Source organism: Polistes canadensis, unplaced genomic scaffold, assembly GCF_001313835.1.
Source record: "Polistes canadensis isolate GaletaPanama2010 unplaced genomic scaffold, ASM131383v1 scaffold_67, whole genome shotgun sequence".
In the NCBI taxonomy this organism is placed as follows: Eukaryota; Metazoa; Arthropoda; class Insecta; order Hymenoptera; family Vespidae; genus Polistes; species Polistes canadensis.
The window spans coordinates 583,280-600,869 of record NW_014569614.1 but is presented as its reverse complement, the minus strand read 5'-3'; the positions used below and the strand labels follow the sequence as shown (position 1 = coordinate 600,869).

General features: G+C 31.0%; 4 protein-coding genes across 9 annotated transcripts; 2 read left to right on the top strand and 2 right to left on the bottom strand.

Annotated features, from left to right (window-relative positions):
* The first annotated feature begins 294 nt into the window (after positions 1–294).
* On the top strand, positions 295–3,102 carry LOC106786169 (probable serine/threonine-protein kinase clkA). Its single transcript, XM_014747279.1, has 4 exons — positions 295–331; positions 769–955; positions 1,027–2,496; positions 2,600–3,102. The coding sequence occupies exons 1-4, from the start codon at positions 295–297 to the stop codon at positions 2,886–2,888; spliced, it is 1,983 nt and encodes a 660-aa protein (XP_014602765.1). The 3' UTR covers positions 2,889–3,102.
* Positions 3,103–3,755: 653 nt separating this feature from the next.
* On the bottom strand, positions 3,756–5,886 carry LOC106786189 (protein FAM45A-like). Of its 4 annotated transcripts, none has more exons than XM_014747320.1 (6): positions 5,824–5,886; positions 5,269–5,335; positions 4,994–5,190; positions 4,492–4,920; positions 4,303–4,420; positions 3,756–4,237 (listed from the first exon to the last, which is right to left on the bottom strand). In XM_014747320.1, exons 2-6 carry the CDS (start codon positions 5,306–5,308, stop codon positions 3,966–3,968), a joined length of 1,056 nt encoding a protein of 351 aa, XP_014602806.1. In that variant the 5' UTR covers positions 5,309–5,335; positions 5,824–5,886; the 3' UTR covers positions 3,756–3,965. The 4 variants fall into 4 exon arrangements, with proteins under 4 accessions (XP_014602806.1, XP_014602805.1, XP_014602808.1 ...); XM_014747319.1 differs by having other exon boundaries at positions 5,789–5,879; XM_014747322.1 differs by lacking the exon at positions 5,824–5,886 and adding an exon at positions 5,485–5,502.
* Positions 5,414–16,153, top strand: LOC106786188 (protein SERAC1-like). 3 transcript variants are annotated; one of them, XM_014747318.1, is made up of 17 exons: positions 5,414–5,496; positions 5,659–5,841; positions 5,930–6,057; positions 6,118–6,378; positions 6,506–6,633; positions 6,750–6,860; positions 6,928–7,063; positions 7,157–7,300; positions 7,381–7,641; positions 7,736–7,931; positions 7,997–8,161; positions 8,233–8,360; positions 8,421–8,573; positions 8,676–8,822; positions 8,905–8,971; positions 9,059–9,193; positions 16,077–16,153. In XM_014747318.1, the coding sequence occupies exons 2-16, from the start codon at positions 5,771–5,773 to the stop codon at positions 9,186–9,188; spliced, it is 2,226 nt and encodes a 741-aa protein (XP_014602804.1). In that variant the 5' UTR covers positions 5,414–5,496; positions 5,659–5,770; the 3' UTR covers positions 9,189–9,193; positions 16,077–16,153. The 3 variants fall into 3 exon arrangements, with proteins under 3 accessions (XP_014602804.1, XP_014602802.1, XP_014602803.1); XM_014747316.1 differs by lacking the exon at positions 16,077–16,153 and having other exon boundaries at positions 9,059–9,353; XM_014747317.1 differs by lacking the exon at positions 16,077–16,153 and having other exon boundaries at positions 5,473–5,555; positions 9,059–9,353.
* LOC106786187 lies at positions 9,529–16,163 on the bottom strand. Its single transcript, XM_014747314.1, has 10 exons — positions 16,063–16,163; positions 14,045–14,518; positions 13,022–13,958; positions 12,310–12,945; positions 11,933–12,248; positions 11,782–11,852; positions 11,516–11,709; positions 11,325–11,452; positions 11,040–11,240; positions 9,529–10,824 (listed from the first exon to the last, which is right to left on the bottom strand). Exons 1-10 carry the CDS (start codon positions 16,148–16,150, stop codon positions 10,627–10,629), a joined length of 3,243 nt encoding a protein of 1,080 aa, XP_014602800.1. The 5' UTR covers positions 16,151–16,163; the 3' UTR covers positions 9,529–10,626.
* Positions 16,164–17,590: the final 1,427 nt, after the last annotated feature.

The window sequence follows — 17,590 nt, the reverse complement described above, 5'->3', positions numbered from 1 at the left end:
TAGTGGATAAGCTTCGTAGTATGACGTAACACTATGTTACGTCTTCTTCTTCTCTTTTTTCTTCTTCTTCCCCCTTATGTACGTATATACATACGCGTACATTCTCTCTTGGGCCTGAGGCCCCTACTACTAGCATCCTCCAGGCCCTGATACCCCATCCTCTCAGAAAGTTGCGCACATCTACGTCACAGAGCTTCCTTGGCAAGACCTCAGTCGTCTTGAAGAGTTCCTTCACGAAGGTGATCCTAGACAGCTTAAATCTTCACCTAATACAAGAGTTCAACTAAAACGATCATGAAGTCTTTAGAACCATGTCTTCTAGTATTATCGGGTACGTTCTAAGTTCTCAAAAATATTTTGATCACTTTATATTTTTCTTCTAGACCATTTATTCGTTATTTATATATTTATAGGATATTTAATTTATAATTTGTCGTGACAATTTGTATTGATATTAATTGAGACTCATTGTCTTGTTATAAATTATTGTACAAGCTAAAGTTTTCATAAAAATGTTTTACCATATATAAAATTTGTTCCCATTAATAACGAGGACGGAAAATTAGCCAGCCGTTTAATATCACGATCGTGCGTGCTTGGATACTTGTGTTTTCTAACTCTACAAGTGGAAGGATACATATGCATCCGGTTGAAACTATCTTGTCGTTAATCTTTTTACGAATAAAAAACAATTTAACATATTTAACAATGAATATAAACTTTAAAAAATGGATGCGTTTAGTTAATCAATCTTTCATCGGATTTCAGTGGTTATATTATGGAGCACAACTTTGGCTCTTCAACGACCTCCACCAAGATATTCTCAGCAATACATGCCGGAAACGGCCTTTACGTGTCGCAATAAAATTGTTGGAAGTTATTATGCTGATCCTGAAACCGATTGCCAAGTATTTCACGTTTGCGTTTCTGTATCTGGTAGTATTCAGGATTACAAGTGAGTTTTGTTATCATTTTATTTTTTTTTTTTTTTTTGAACATTTAAATAAAATTATGCATTTTGTTCAGATTCCTGTGTCCCAATGATACTGCTTTCGATCAGGAGAGTCAAACATGCGCTGATTGGTATGACGTAGACTGTGAAGCTGCTACTCTTTATTACGCTAGCGATAACTTTGATTTATACAGACTTGGTTCAGGATTGGAGTCTCCGCATTACGATACGATACGCACCGATGATGAACCTCAGGATAATCTTCAACGAAGTGAAAGTAATGATCCAGTGCGTTCATCAGCAAACGCACTTAGTAGAGTTTCTTCTACTAATTATAACACCAATAATAATAACAATAATCGAGAAGTTCTACATGGTAGCAGCAAAGTTGGTTTTTACAATCAAAGAACAAATAAGGAAGATAATTATGATAACGAAAGATCTTACAAAGATGAAACAGTGACCACAGAGAAAAAGAAAACAGGTATTAGGAAGGTGAGTAGGAAGCAACCATACAACGGAAACACTAATGATTATCCTATATCGAGCACGGCTGTACCACCAACTTACAATAGTCAGAATAATTATAATGGAAATTTTGGCAACAACAATTACAATCAACGATCAACTAGTTCCGGTTCATCTTCCACGAGTAGACCTCAAGAGAACTATAACAGAAATCAAAATATTCAAAAATATACCGTAACCGCGTCCTCGACTTATCGACCCAATACGAATTTCCAAGATTCTTACAGCAGTTACCAACCATCGAGTTCTACCGCCAGGTCAACGGTTTATAATACTTACAACACGAACAACAATTATAATCAGGATAATTCAGGGTCTTATACACCTAGTACTACATTAAGGACTACAAATTACAATAGTAATGGCAACAGAAATGGATATCAACCCTATAATGTTGGACAGTTCACCCAGTCCAGTACTGTATTGCCTAGCACGAATTATCAGACGAGTGATTATACAAATTATCAGAAAAATTATAACGTTCAACGTGGTAACGGTAATGGTGGAGGATACCGTCAATCAACAACCATCGCTCCTACAGTCTATGACAATAATTACAGCAGTGCCAACGAACAATACAGAAATGGACATGGTTCCACTACATCAGAAATAAGTCAGACCACTTCGAAATACTTCACAAATTATGCCGGAAACAGTTATGCTCCAACTACTTATAGTCCACCTACGAAGAAATATGTTCACACTGACAACAGTCCAGCTCAATCGGTTCCTCGCAGCAACGATCGCTACAACAGTCAACAATCATCTGATAACAATCAGTATTATGAAAAGAACGATCAGGCAATCAAATCTTCTACTCAACATTATGACAGCACGAAAACGTCAAAAAAGGTTACGCAGTACAACAATTACGAAAGCTCAAACAGTAACAAATATTACGTTGAAACCAGTACAGATAATTATGATTTTGGAAGAGCTTCAGTAGGTATAGGTTTCAGTCCTGCTAGTATAAATCATTTGGCTGAGACATCTAGATCTACGACGCCAGTTCCTAGGTAGGTTTACACGTGCCTCTATTTATTATACAATTAAAGAATATGTATTTTTATTGATGTCATCTCGTTTGATTACATTATTCAAACTTTCTCTTTTCAGCAGGAGACAAGCTAGTGCTACCACGTATAATCCAAGCAGTTTCAATAGTAATACACAAAAGCCATCGTCAATAAATACTACTCCTCGAAGTAGCACTTACGTCAGCGGTTCGGCTAGACCTTTCACATCCACTACCAGATTTATCAGCAGTACAACTGTTCGCCCAAAGTCAGGAAAAAAGAATGATTATGATTATGCGTATTATGATAATGCCGGAGGTACTGAATACGACGGTCTTGAACTTGAACAAGTCACTGGAAATAAGGAATCATCGAAACTCTCCAGAAATTAATTTAACTTTTTCATAGAAGTTCTTTTTGAAAGTTCTTCAGAGATGGTCGTTAAAAGAAACGTTTTTAATAGAAGGATTTCTATAACCAGTTTTTGATCTGTCTTCATTACTAGAAAAAAAAAGAAATGATAGGAAGACAATATTAAAAACTGATTGAAAGTGATAAACAGCAATTAACAGTTTCAATTCGATAATATAATTAGAATCTTTAATTTACTATCATTAATTAATTATTATTCTTGTTATTTATATGATTGATCGATCATCATTTTCGTCAGTATTATGAAATATTAGTAAGCAGGCGACACTATCTAAAAAATTGTTTTTAAATTAAAAAATAATATAACTATAAATTGTTTACTATTACTGCACTTCGAATATTTACATGATAGAAAACGTTTCTATATATGTCTGTTGGAAATGTTTTAGATATTAATATATTTTATATATTTTTGTAAATATATGAGTGTGTATCCAGAGAAATACGCATAAAATATTTGGAATAAATAACAAATACGAGTTCGTTCATAACAACTGAATTATGCGTATAAATCTTGTATACTAAAAGTGCTTGTGTAATAAGTCTTTGATTAAAAAATATATTATTAATCCTTGTTTATTATAAACTTTGTCTCCGATCGCAGTGGCTATCAATTTGTTTAATTATCAATTAATTTAGAAAAAAAATTCAACATAATATTATACGCATGCGTAAAACGCTATTCATTTCTAACAATTTCAAATCTTCGCGCGTTATCAAAGCGCGTCATCTTTGTCAAAGAATTTCAAATTATCGCGGGCTATTAAAACTAAAATGTAGGCGCGCAATTAAACAAAGTAAGTGAACAAAGCAAAACTGCATCCTTCGTATTAATAGTTTTATTGTTAGATAATTTATTTCGATATCCTTGGAAAATCATTATAATTTCTAAATACTTCTTCGTTTTAAACGGAACATCCACCATCCGCGCGTAAGTTATAACATTTATTGTATTTAATAGTTGCATTAGGAATTTGTTCATTCTATTCGAACGATTGCGCAACAAGTCCACATAACTCGGATACAAAAAATATATTTTACAACATAAATAAATTTTCAGCGATTGCTAGATTAATTAAAAAGCTTTCGACAGCTTGTGGTAAATCTTTTTCTTTGAATGCCTGAATAGAGACCATTTTTTTTCCATCTGGTGTTTCAGTGGTAGCTAAAGACGTTAATTGATTTAACAAATCTTTTGTTTTCTCATTGATCTCAGATATTATTTGTAATTCTGTACAGCTTTGATTTTCGCATAACTGTACCATAAACAATGCTATTTCCTTATGCGTTTTTGTCATTGTTAAACTCTCTGCGAAACAAAAATTACAATACAATTCTATTGTAAAAAGAAATTTAAAGTAATTTGCTCTCTACCTTTTGCATGTGGAGCAACAGTAATTTCTCTGGCTGGTATATTAACTAATAAATCGTATAGATCTGTCCTTGCAGAAATTGCACTGTTTCTACATCCAGCTACATAGTATGATTGCTTCTGTAAAGTCATTTTATTTATTTTCAATATTTAAATCATTAAAAAACAATAATCTTTTTCATCGCATATACCTTTAAATCAAGTATCTCGTCATTAACCAGCTCAATCCATGGAAATAAATTTTCTTCAACTTTACGATGTTTCATTAAAGCAGGAAAAGTTTTCATCCATTTAAGCAATTGTTCTAAACTGTGATGATAAATTACAATTCTTCTCTTTAACAATAGAGCGGTATATATTAAAATCGTTTCTAATTCAAACGTTTTTATTAATTCCCTAACATTGGTATTAATTGTCGTACGACTGCTAAAATCATCGGACACAAAAGTTCCATTCTCTTGTGTTGAGCATGATCCCTTAGTAAAGACCGAAAGATATAACTGTAAAATCTCAGTAGGCTTACCAGTCTTGCAATACATTTTACTGAAAACGCGTGAGAGTACTTCATATTTTTGTGGATTGAAGTCTTTTGCGAATAAAACTAATGCAAATTGTTTAACCTAAAAAATTAAATAATCCATCGATTTATCATACATTTTTAATGTATGTCTACATATTTTTTTATTTTTGTACCTTGGGTAATCTGTCAGAATCGAATACTTCACTACAATGTAAATAAAACCATGTTTGACCATGTCGGGCCCAAATAAATGTTTGTGGAGAGTTATGTTCAAGTCCTAAATTACATTTTCTTTTGACAATAGTTTTTTGTGATTCTGAAACTGTAGGATATGACCATGTCCAAAGTATATCTCCATTATGGTCTTTTTCTACAAAAATAATTTACTTAAATTATAAATATTAAAAATCTTGCATATATGTTCATGCACATTATATTAAAAACTTACCAATAATACTACATGACAATAAATCTGTGAGTGGTGCCATATCGTAACAATTATTTATACATCATCTCTAAAAAAGAAAAAATAACATATTGCATTACATCTATGTATGCTTACACACTACATGCACGTAAATAAAATGACACATCCCAAAACAGAATGGAATTTGGACACGTCATTCATTGCACCACCGAATTATGAACTTTTATATTTACTTACATTAACGTTAAGGTTAATTTTACTAATACTATTTTGTTTATTCTAATTATTTGCAAGAATATTAATTGGACGTACAGTATCAATTTTAAATCATAATAGTGACTTGATTATTTTGATTTATAACATATATACTACATTTTATATTACTAATTATTTGTCTGTTTTATTACACAGGTATAACTTCGAAAATTTATAATCAACGATACCAAACTGAAAATACCATTACCTATTCAATCTCTTGGAATAATATTTAAAAAATATTAGATTTAATAATTATTTTAGTAAAATGCGTGTAAGAACTTACAAAAAATGTTTATATTATTTAAAGTCAAGTGGTACCTGCATGGTGTTTATAGGGTATGTATTTTTGACTGTCTATAGGTTAAGTTAACATGTTATGAAATAATTAAATGTTATTAATTATATTTATACATGTTTTATATAGAGGCTGCTGGTTTTTATATCAACTGCGACAGACATCAAAGATCCTTCGAACAACTGTAACAACAGATATTCTTAATTTAGAGAAAGCACATAAATCATATATATACGTAGATAAACCTCAATATAAAGGTAACAATTGGACATTTAATAAATTTCTATCAATTATTATACTGTAATATTTCATTTTAGATATATTTACATTTCACAATGAGAAAAATCAATATGTGTCAGAAAGACAATCAGCAGTTAATCACGATATAACAAATGTCATAGCTAGATTTAATTATAATGTAACTAATATTGTAACCATCATGGTTGATATTATAGCGGAGAGATGGAAAATGTTAAATCAAAAATTAGCTTATAGATTGTTAAACGTTGCTCGTTTTGGTGATGAACATGAAAGAATAAGGGCTGCGACAGCTTTATGTTTTTTAAGTGATTTAGAAGGTAGATAAACGTTAATAACATAGATTAAATAATATAAATCAGTGTATAAGTAGCATCGGTGAATAATAAGCAAGAAATATTAATATTTTATCAAGAAAAATTGATATAATATTAAAATGATTTTTAGATTGGCATTATCGAAATATGGCACAGATGTTAGATGCTAGGACAGCTATTGCTCTTGCACGTACACCCAATGTTGATCAACGCTTTTTCTTAGTACCACCTTATTTTCATATGGAATATAAATTGCATGTATGTAAATTGTATATAATATTAGCTTAACATGGGCTACTAAAACCAGTAATATTTTTTGTACATAGCTTGCATAAACACTTATAATTAATATCTAATATAAATTATTTTTACAGGATGTCATTGAGAAAGTGCATAACATGTTGTTACATTTAAATTCATTGTGCGACAAATTACATCCATGTCTGACACAATTTCTTTATAAAAAGTTTGGAAATTTATTTAGGGTAGGTAAAAGTTTCAAATTTAAAATAAGAATAATAAATCTATAATGAAATATATAATATGTCGTAGGATGGTTTAATGTTTGAACATGATTTAACAAGTATGGGTTTAGCAGTTCCTCCGACAATAATATGGAATGAAGAATTACTTCAAAACTGTGTCCAAGCAATTTATCATCATTCTTCCCTCGAACAATATAGTAAAGGTATAAAGAATTTAATCAATTGATTAATCTCAGTAAATAATCTACATTTTTGGTTTACTATATTCTTCTAATACGTGTATTTCTTTTTTAAAGATATTGTGAATGCTGGTGGTCTGGAGATACTAATGTTAATTTACAAAATCTTCAGCAATAATATCGAAATGTGTACAATTCTTGCCAACATACTTTCTAATATATCGCTTCACACAGAATATTTAGATGATTTTTTCCGATCAGGTTGGACGTTATTAAAATATACAAAATATATATTTTTTTAATCACTGATAATAACATCAAATATAATTAATTATTTTTAGGATGGTTTGGTATATTAGTAGCATGGTCTAAGAACAAAGACATAAGATTATCGGTACCTGCAGGATGTGCATTAGCAAACTTAGACATAGATAAAAATAAGCATATTAAATATCCCAGACACGTATACCTTCTTCATCCATTGCATAGAACTGACACACCATCGAAACTGGACGTTGTATTTTTACATGGTTTGCTTGGCGGTGTATTTATAACGTGGAGACAGAGAGACATTATTAAAGATGATGCAATTAAATGCGAAGGTCTGTCACTGGTATGGATAATTAATTTAAAAAGAAAAATATATTGTATGTCAATTTACGTAATATGGATGATTTTTTTATGCAATAATTATAGATCCTATTAACATAGAAAATCAGAGCAGTGAACTCTCTGCATTGATCAAAGATTATCCACAAGAATTTTTCAAAGATTTGGCTTACGATTTGCAAATGCGTGCATGGAAAAAATTAGGCAGAGATTACGAGGTGATACTCGATGATTGTCCTATTAATGTTAATTATCAAGCAACTGGTCCATTTACTTGTAAAGGGTAATATACTTTAATATATATCGATCATCATATAGTCATTTTTATTTAAAAATAAAAATTTGTAGGGACGACGCTTGCATGAAAAATTCGGAGCAAGATAAAATTTGTAGAACACAATGTTGGCCGATGGATTGGTTGCCTCGGGATGTACCATATCTTCGAATACTCGGTGTTAATTATGACACCAATTTATCAATGTGGACGCCTTTGTGTCCAATAGAGAGCTTGAAGTAAATAATAATGAAATATCTTTATATATAAATATATTTAAATGTTTTTTACTTTACTTATTTTTTTCTAGGAGTACCATCAGCGATAGAAGTAATGAATATATTAATAAATTATTGATAGCAGATGTTGGAAAACGACCAATAATATGGGTGTGTCATTCAATGGGTGGTTTGTTAGTTAAAAAAATGCTCGTCGAAGGTCAGTAGTGAATAAAAATAAAGAATAAATAAGCAAATATTCATTTATCGTAACTTATAGAATGGAAAACTGGAGATAAACATAATATATGTAAAAATACACGCGGCATAGTATTTTATAGTACTCCGCATCGCGGTTCGCACATAGCTGCATTAACGCAAGCAACACAAATGCTTGTATGGCCATCTATAGAGGTGCAGGAATTACGAGAAGGTATGTATATATCTATAAATAACTATTTTAAGAACAATATAAATATTACATATAAAAGAGCATAGCAGTTAATTTTTATACGTTGTATTTTATATTCTACAGAATCACCGCATCTTCTTGGATTGCACAAAGATTTTCTTGAGATGTTAAAAGATTATCCTATGAATATAGTGAGTTTCAGTGAAACTAAATCTACCCTGGTAACTGCTTTAAAACTTTCATTCCAATTTGTCACACCTGACTCAGCAGGTGAGTTTTTTTAAACTATAATAAATGTAAAGAAAAAACATTTCTTTAACATTTCTTATATAAACAAATTATTTTTTCGCAGATCCTGGAGTAGGAGAATTTTTTGAAATTCCACAGGATCATTTGACGATTTGTAAACCTGCTAATAGGTAATTGTTTCAATAATATATTTCTCTATTTTATTTTATGAGAAATAATAGCAAATTATTTATAATTCTTCTTTATGTGTTGTCTAGGCGATCGTTTTTATATCAAAAGCTCTTATGCTTACTTCGACACCAAATAGAAACACGAAAAGAATCAAAGAATTCAACATTTATGAGTCTATCATTACCAGATAGATTGTGGCCATCGTTTGCAAAATAAATAAGGTTCCTCATCTTTACTTCCATTACTACCTCTCTCTTTTCTGATTCTTTATTATTCCACATATAATAAAGATTAGGTATTTCGTAAGTATTGTCTATCGAATGGAATGTAAGAAATATGTGATTTTTGTTTAAGAATTTTTTTATACTTTAAGATAAAGCATATACCTCATTTTTCAAATTATTTTAATAGTTACAAAAATTAAGATAACGTATTATTTTATATTTCTTGACTAGAGTAAACGAATTTAATTCTTTTAATTATATTTTACGGTTATATCTTTTGTGTTAATATTAATCGCAGTACATATAAAAAGAAAAAATGTTTTTAAACTTTTTAAACTTTTTAAAATAATGTTAATCATTTTTTTTCTTTTTCTTTTATATGTTCTTCTTGTATAAATTCGTAATTCTTGTTTATTTTAACGTGTATTGCATTATATCGATTATACCTAAACACCGAAGCCAATGATCGTCCAAAAAAAATACAGTGAGTGTTACTTAAAATCGTACACCGTTACGCTTATTAGATTTTTGCTTGAAAACTATTGATATAGTATTTTTTAGGATAAAAACAATTAAAAAATTTTCGTCAGAGGTTGCATCAGTCAATGGCCAAAAACGTTAAAAATATCAAAAATATAAGTAGAGAACATTAGAATGTTCGATATATCTTAAATGATTGTTAATTAATTCAAAAAAAATATATATTTTATTCTAGAAATACGGTGTGTAAGTTCTACGTACTGTTCCCCCTCGGAGTCCACCGTTAGACTGGCTTAAAAGAAAATTCTATTTATTACGAATATTATATTTATGTTATCTATGTGTACCATATAAGGAAAGTCATATAAACAACATTCAATAAAAGCGAATCTCACAGAGGACAATGAACCAGTCTAACGGTGGATTTCGAAGAGGATGGTGCATCGTACATACACTCCGTGCTTTTAAACAATAATACACATTTCCTTCGATTAATTAATAGTTTTTTAAGGTATGTCCAGTACTTTTATACACTCTACATATATTTTATTATTATTTTAACGAAAATGCATATTTATTTTAACATTTCTAGTCAGTGATGACTTTCAGTTGAAAATTTTCATACAATAAAATATCAAATCGAAATTGTTTAATATTCAAAGTATATTAATAGATATGTATTTTTTAAACAAGTGTATTTTGTATTATTCTTACTTTAACGGATATTAAACTTGTTATAATTAATCCTTTTAATTAAAACTCATTAAATACGTAATAAACGTATACTAATGTATTTATTTCTAGATTTTTTTCATTTTAAACATACTGTATCAACAATTTTCAAGCAAAAATTTAATAAGCGTAACGGTATACGATTTTAAATACTTACTGTACATATACGAATAAATTAACTTAAAAATTACAGAGATAACAATTTAGTGTTATCAATGTTAAAAATTCGTATCATAATCTGGATGTTGTTGTTGTTGTTGATGATGATGATGCTGATGATGATGATTATTATTATTATTATAACCATATTTATTATTTCCGTGTGATGGATTAGAATAATATCCGTTCCATTCAGATCGCCAACTGTCGTGAAGATTATATTTCTTACCTTCTTGAAATGATCTATCGACTAATACCTGTAAAACATATAAAAAAAAAATAATTACTTAAACAATTATCTTTGCGAAAAATATGTAGATCTCTTTATCGACTCATGTCATGGAACCTCATCTAGTGGTCAAGTCTGTAAATTAACTTTGCCGCTGATGTGCTCCTGATGACAGACAACACTCATTACATACATGTTTACGTGCACAATATATTTTACATGAAAATAATTTTATAAGTATACCTTGCTAGATGCAGATTCAAATGATTTATCGTTCCACGATACATCTGGATCAGTCCATATAGTATGTACTTGTTTCGGGTAATCGTTAGATCTGTTCAACGAGGTTGCATGCGAACCTCCCAGTATATTTTTCCTAATTCCATCTTCATAAATTGTAGACACAGTAGGTTTCAATTTTGAACCATTTTGACGATTTACCAACTAAAATTTTCAAGATTACTTTTATCATATAATGAACTTTGAAATAATTGTTATATTAAATTATTAATTAATTATTATATTTACCACAGAAACACCGAAAATGATAATGAATAATAATCCTCCAATACCAATAACTATCATAACGACTGCCCACTGAGGTATTAATCTATCCTCGTTTTCAATAATATTAGAGAAAGGAACTTTAGGTATTACTAAAACAAAAAATAATGCAATGTAACAACTTGTATAAGAATTATACCTGATACTTCACTTACCTACAAAATCAGTAGATTTAGGATCAATCGTAAATGCACCCAACTTCATATCTCCTTTCATTTTAGTCTCATTCCAACGACTCGAATTATATGTTCTCAAAGAATCATGAAATATTACTTTCAATTCTTGCGTATTGATCCTTTGTGGTAGGTTTATGAGTTCAATGAAAAAGTCTACTAGAATACTACCTGGACTGAAGAATTAGACAAATTATTTTAATTAAAATTAAATATGCTTTTTAAGATTTATATTTATGATTATATACCTGAACGAATCGATTCTTATCTTCTTGTACCAATTCATTAAAACGGTAGACTTTGAGAAAACGAAATTCATCTAAAAAAAGATATCAAAGTTATACAAAAATATTGGCATACACATTATTTTACAGACGAAGGTGATTAATTAAAATTTACATCTCTTTCAATTTCGTTAGCAAGTTGCTGCCATTCTTGAGTGTTACGATCCAGTAATTCAGGGACCCAAGTTGTACTACCAATTATTCGTATAGTACCAGCAACTTCACACTCTTCCTCGCATATTCCAATAGTCGTTGATCTGGGTGTCGTAGTTGTTGTAGTTGTCGTAGACGTTATCGAAACTGCACTTGTAGTTTCGACGACTGACATGTTCACAGAGGTATCTGTTGCCGTTCTTGCAACCTCCAAGAGTTTTTCGATTGAAATAGGCGTTGTTGATGGAGTTGGCCAGCCAGTAAATTCAGTGGTAGCTCTAGAAATGAACATGCAATTTAGATAATTGTAATTTTACCTATAAATTAATAGATATTTACCTAGTTGGCCATCCTTTCTGTATACGCGGAGTAATCGCAGGAAGCCCATCAACTCGATGACTCTGAGGAGTTGTAATTTTATGACCATGCTTTCGTCCACCTGGTCTGCTAGGAAAAACAATTTTCAAACCACCGGCAGCTTTAGCTGTGGTCGGTTCAGAGCTAGTTGAAGTAGAATTGTCATTATTGGAATCAACAGTTTCACTTCCCTTCGTCTCTGATGAATTTGTTGCTTTTTCTTTGTAATCACGTGGTAATAAAGCAGCCACGTCGAACTTTGCATTGGCAAAGAGATTTTGAATGGAAATTTTTTCTGTAGTAAAATTGTTCGATGAATCGACAATCGGTGTTGTTACTTGTGTCGTGAATACATCATTGTTCTTTTTTTTATTATAATCAGGTGGTAAAAGTTTGGAAACATCGATCTTTGATTTAGCAAAGATATCACTCAAAACACTACGCTCTGTTACTTCCTGTTTATCTTCTTTGGATAATTTAAATCCAGGTGGTAGGAAAGATTTGACATCTTGAAAAATGATTTGTGTGTTAATTTTTTTAGTTGAAGCTGTGCTAGCCTGAGTCGTAGACTTTATTTCGTCGGAATTTAATGGTGTCGTTGTTTTTCCAGATGGCCATCTAAAAGAAATTATTATTACGGTAATAAACATACGAAATAAATGAGAAAATATAAAAATTAATATAATTTTCTAACTTGAAAGCTATCTTCGTTCGTGCCGTGCTAGGAGTCATCCCATTGGAATCCGAATCATTTAAAAATCCTTCAGAATTATTGACGTTGGTACGATCAAACCTCTTGTCATTGTATCTTCTAGGTACAAATTTACTAATAATTGGAATTTTATTAGTAGTAGTACTATTGATATTACTCGTAGATGTAACATATTTACGACGATTGGTACGATCTCTGTCATTTAAAACATCCAACTGCAATGCATTGCCAGCTGTCCTAAAGCCACCAACGAGAAAACCACTTGATAATTCAGATTGCACTCTGTCAAGTTTATCGATGATGCTTTCCGTTGATTCTGGAGGTGGAAATGTCTTTTTTATCGGAGTTACGGGTGCAGCCTCGTTGTTTATTCTTACGACTTGATCTACCACCGGAAATGATAGAACACGTGCACCGAATATGCTACGACTGGTTTGTACAAATGCCAATACTCTGGAATCCTCAGTCGTAGTACTTTCTAATAATCGATCATCGTTAGATTTGTCTTTGGTCAGCGAAGGTGGTGGTGCTACTTGTTCGGTAGTCATTGGCGTTGGTGTACTAGTTGGTATAGAAATCGTTCCATTAACTACACTTTTTGTTGTCACTACGGATACAATAGCTTCACCGATCAAAATCGGACTCTCTAATTCATCAGCATCCTGAAATAAGGATGACCCTTTCGGTGGTTCTGCAAAAGCATAATTTTTCTTGCTACCCTCCATCGAAGTAACTTCTTTAACATTTTTGTTTGTCGTAGGAATCGAATCATCCTCTTCTTTGTCCTCGTATAAATATTCTTCTTCGGAATAAGAATGATCATTTTGTTGATCATGATGATTATTTAATCCTGCCAAAGATTTTTCGGTAGTCGTATCATCGTGCGTTTCGAATTCCGCATAATCGACGGTTTCTGCGTCTGTAGATATTAATAAAGAATTAAAATGTAAATGTTAATTAAATCAATGTATAAATTATTATATAATAATTTGAATCTACATTTACCTATGGTTTTGTATTGCGATCGATTATTGTTATCATAATCCTCATAATAATATGAATCATATTGATTCGTCGAATGATCTTCGACGTATTCTTGATTCTTCGAATTATGAAGATTATCGACATTTGGAAGTGGATTATGTTCGTGTATCGGTTGCTTACATTTCGATGTGTCTTTAATACGATCAGGAATTTCCGATTTAGCATAAGTTTCGTAATCACATTCATCAGCAACATCATCATCATCATCTTCTTCTTTTTCTCTTTCTTCTTCTTCCTCATCTTCTTCTATTTCTTCAATATTCTCTTTTGAATTCAACCGTGACGTATCCATGACGTTATTTTCTTCCAACGAACGAAGCAACGATGATGTATCATTTTTTTTCTTCCATTCGGAAGGTACATCACTTTCTCGATGTTCGTAAACCGAGTTAGTTGGTATGAGTTGTGAGAACTTGTATCGTGCCTGAGAAGTTTCTAAAAGTGTAATGAAATAATAGAAATTTTTGTTTAAGTAATAAATAACGTGATATATATTTTTAAATATATTTATCACAATTTAAATGTTTCCAATCAAATTTTTATTGACACAACTATCAAGTAAAATAATTAATTTCGCTATTTTTTCATGCATTCTTTAACGGAAGCACGATCTATCGATCTCGAATTCTTTCGATGAAACCTAAATCCGTTCTAATGCAACCGCATTACTCGTGAAACAGATGTTAGAGAACGGAACGATATGGAGATTTCAACGCTCACGTAGAGACTTTAATGCTTGCATGTGCTTATCTATTACATGTATTCTATCGTGTAAATTACTCTAATTTAATTAAAAAAAGAAAACCAAAAGAACATTGATCAAAGCTATGTAAAATAAATGATGTAAAATAATTCCTCGTAATTTAAAAACAATTAAATGTTCAATTGATTCACCCTATACGATATAATCTCGTTTGCCTTCGTAACTGTAGGGAAATTGTTCCATGGCCTTGTATCGTTATTACTATTACACACTATATACTTATATACGATATATAATAATAATGTTAGTAATAATAGTAATAATAGTAATAATAAAACAATGCGTATATCGGAATAAATAACAAAAGCGGAACGTACCGATTGCAATAGGACGATGTAATCGAACTATGTAACCGTGTAACTATTAAAGAAATTGGAAAAGGGTAGGCACACGATCGAGTAGTAAATTATCTTTGTTGTACACGCAATGTGTTTGTCTCGACTTTCTTCCCCTCAAATGGTCGAATAGAAAATTGATTTCCTAGCGAGTAGAATACTTAATAATACAACTTTGGAATACAAAGAAAGAAAGAAAGAGAGAAGAGAAAAAGGCAAGGAGTTGAATTATAACGGAACGGTTTTTAGACAGAAAAGGAGCGAGGAATCGTGCTAAGCTTAAAGAATGAAATTATGTATACTCGTACATATATATGTGCATATGCAGGAGTGTTAACAACGGTAACCGTTCTCCTTTCGATCGTCCTTCGATCGGTCGTCGATCGTTCCTTGTATTACCAAAGGTGTTTCACACAACTAAAACCCTTTGTTTTCTTTAACAGAATCTGGATTCTCTTTTTATTTCTCTTCTTCTCATTTGTATGTTTCACGCTGACCTAACGCATACACGCGCATACTAAATGCATTTACTTTCGCTGCTAGAGATCTCGTTCACGCTTTTGCCTTTATTCGTTTCTTCATTCGATTCACCATAAAGAATGCATGTGCGCTAAGACTTTCCCAACCTTGAGAAAAAACCTAACTCCATAGCTATTTCTTTTAACGCAATATCATACTTCAAACGCCATTTATAATTATTCTGTTAAAAAGAAAACACCTGTACATGTGTGTATTTAATTTAACGGGATAATTGGATCGATAGATCAATGGCTGAATCAATTGAAATGTTTGAATATATATTTTATTAGTGGAGTTTATAATTAAATTAAATTAAATTAAATTAAATAAATATTATATATAAATCTCTGAAATTTGCTTACCTTGTTGACAATAGGTACCAACAAGAAAGAAGATTACGAAGAGGAAGAGGCATGATGGAATTCCTCCTACGTGCTGCGACATTTTCATCAACCAAACTTGAATCCCATTAAATTCTTTTTCAGACTTTTTTTTGAACTCTTTCAACTTCCCGTTTTCAATATAAAATTAATGTAACTATCATGATTGCATCCCCCAACAATTGGCTAGTTTACTTGCCTGTTCAATTTCGACTTTATTAATGGGATAAAGTTTTTTCTTCTTGTTTTTTTTTTCTCTTTTTGTTTTCTCAGGTATTCGTAACGGAGAACGCGCACATTGTTCTCTAAACACACACGATCGCGACCACGGTGCAGCCCTCACTGCTCCGTGCGAGAACGAATAGAAAGCAAAATCTTACTTTCACTTTGTCGTCGTAGAGAGACTATACCACACCACCATCATTATCATCATCACCAACAGAACGCTGCTCCGCACGTCTTAGACGAGATCGCCTCGAGGCCAACGAGATCCTTTATCTCTTTCTTTATTTCTTTTTTATTGTAAATTTTTTTTTTTTTTTAGTTCTTTCTTATTATTCGCTGTTTGTCCTTCTCTCTTTCATTCATTATTTTCTTTTTTCTTCTTTATCTTTCCTCGAATGATCAAATTTAATCTAATGTCATGATAAAAAAGCATGTGTTAATCTCTTCCTCTTTAACAAAAAAGATATATATAAAGAAAAGTCTTTGATTATAAGAAATAGAATTTTTTTTCTTTTGAAGAATTTTGGACAGATCAGTATTAACGTTGATTGCTGAAATACTATAAGAACGCGTAAAAATTAGGGATTTATTGGATCTTCTTAATGATCGAAGAAGGAAATTGCTAAAGAATTAAATCTTAAAAAAGAAGGATTAAACTAAAATATAATGAAAATCATGGTGATAATATGTATAGACTTTTATGTTGAGTATACTGAGAAAATACAACAATATACTAACTCTTGATACAACTCTACAATATGTATTATATACGCTTTACAATTTTTCGTTTACCATATTTAAATGAACTTAATATAAATTTTCGTCATCTTTACGTTTCTCATACGTAAATCATCGATAATGATTAATATACAGAAGCAATTGTTCGTGGAAACTTCTCGATATCTTCGTATTTAACAGGGGTCAAGTGTGTAAACACACACACATTCCTATAACACCAAGTACGGAGAGGAATATGAACTATCATAAAGCATCATCAGGTTATCGTAATTCTACTCGGTTCCTTTTGTTGATTTTAATCATATACTTACATTTATTGCGCTGTATTTTGTTCAAATAACTTAACTTTTAAAAGATCTTCTATATTTAATATAATCGTGCGTCTAAAAAAATATACCTCGTCTGATTGTCATAAATTTCTCTTTTTCTTTTTTATGATACAACTCTCTTTAATTGAAATTATCAGATAATATACATAATCAATAAATTATCTTCAATTACACAATCGTCAAACGCACAATACAGCTTAGAGAGAGAGAGAGAGAGA

Coding starts and splice junctions, on each gene's coding strand:
- LOC106786169 (XM_014747279.1), top strand. CDS start 295: ATGAAGTCTTTAGAACCATGTCTTCTAGTATTATCGG. Junction 332..768: donor ATGTCTTCTAGTATTATCGG/GTACGTTCTAAG, acceptor ATCGGATTTCAG/TGGTTATATTATGGAGCACA. Junction 2,497..2,599: donor TCTACGACGCCAGTTCCTAG/GTAGGTTTACAC, acceptor TCTTTTCAGCAG/GAGACAAGCTAGTGCTACCA.
- LOC106786189 (XM_014747320.1), bottom strand. CDS start 5,308: ATGGCACCACTCACAGATTTATTGTCATGTAGTATTATTG. Junction 4,921..4,993: donor ATTCTGACAGATTACCCAAG/GTACAAAAATAA, acceptor TTAATTTTTTAG/GTTAAACAATTTGCATTAGT. Junction 4,421..4,491: donor ACGAGATACTTGATTTAAAG/GTATATGCGATG, acceptor ATGACTTTACAG/AAGCAATCATACTATGTAGC.
- LOC106786188 (XM_014747318.1), top strand. CDS start 5,771: ATGCGTGTAAGAACTTACAAAAAATGTTTATATTATTTAAAGTCAAGT. Junction 8,162..8,232: donor TGTCCAATAGAGAGCTTGAA/GTAAATAATAAT, acceptor ATTTTTTTCTAG/GAGTACCATCAGCGATAGAA. Junction 8,361..8,420: donor TAAAAAAATGCTCGTCGAAG/GTCAGTAGTGAA, acceptor CGTAACTTATAG/AATGGAAAACTGGAGATAAA.
- LOC106786187 (XM_014747314.1), bottom strand. CDS start 16,150: ATGAAAATGTCGCAGCACGTAGGAGGAATTCCATCATGCCTCTTCCTC. Junction 11,453..11,515: donor TAAATCTACTGATTTTGTAG/GTAAGTGAAGTA, acceptor TTTTTGTTTTAG/TAATACCTAAAGTTCCTTTC. Junction 11,241..11,324: donor TCATTTTCGGTGTTTCTGTG/GTAAATATAATA, acceptor TGAAAATTTTAG/TTGGTAAATCGTCAAAATGG.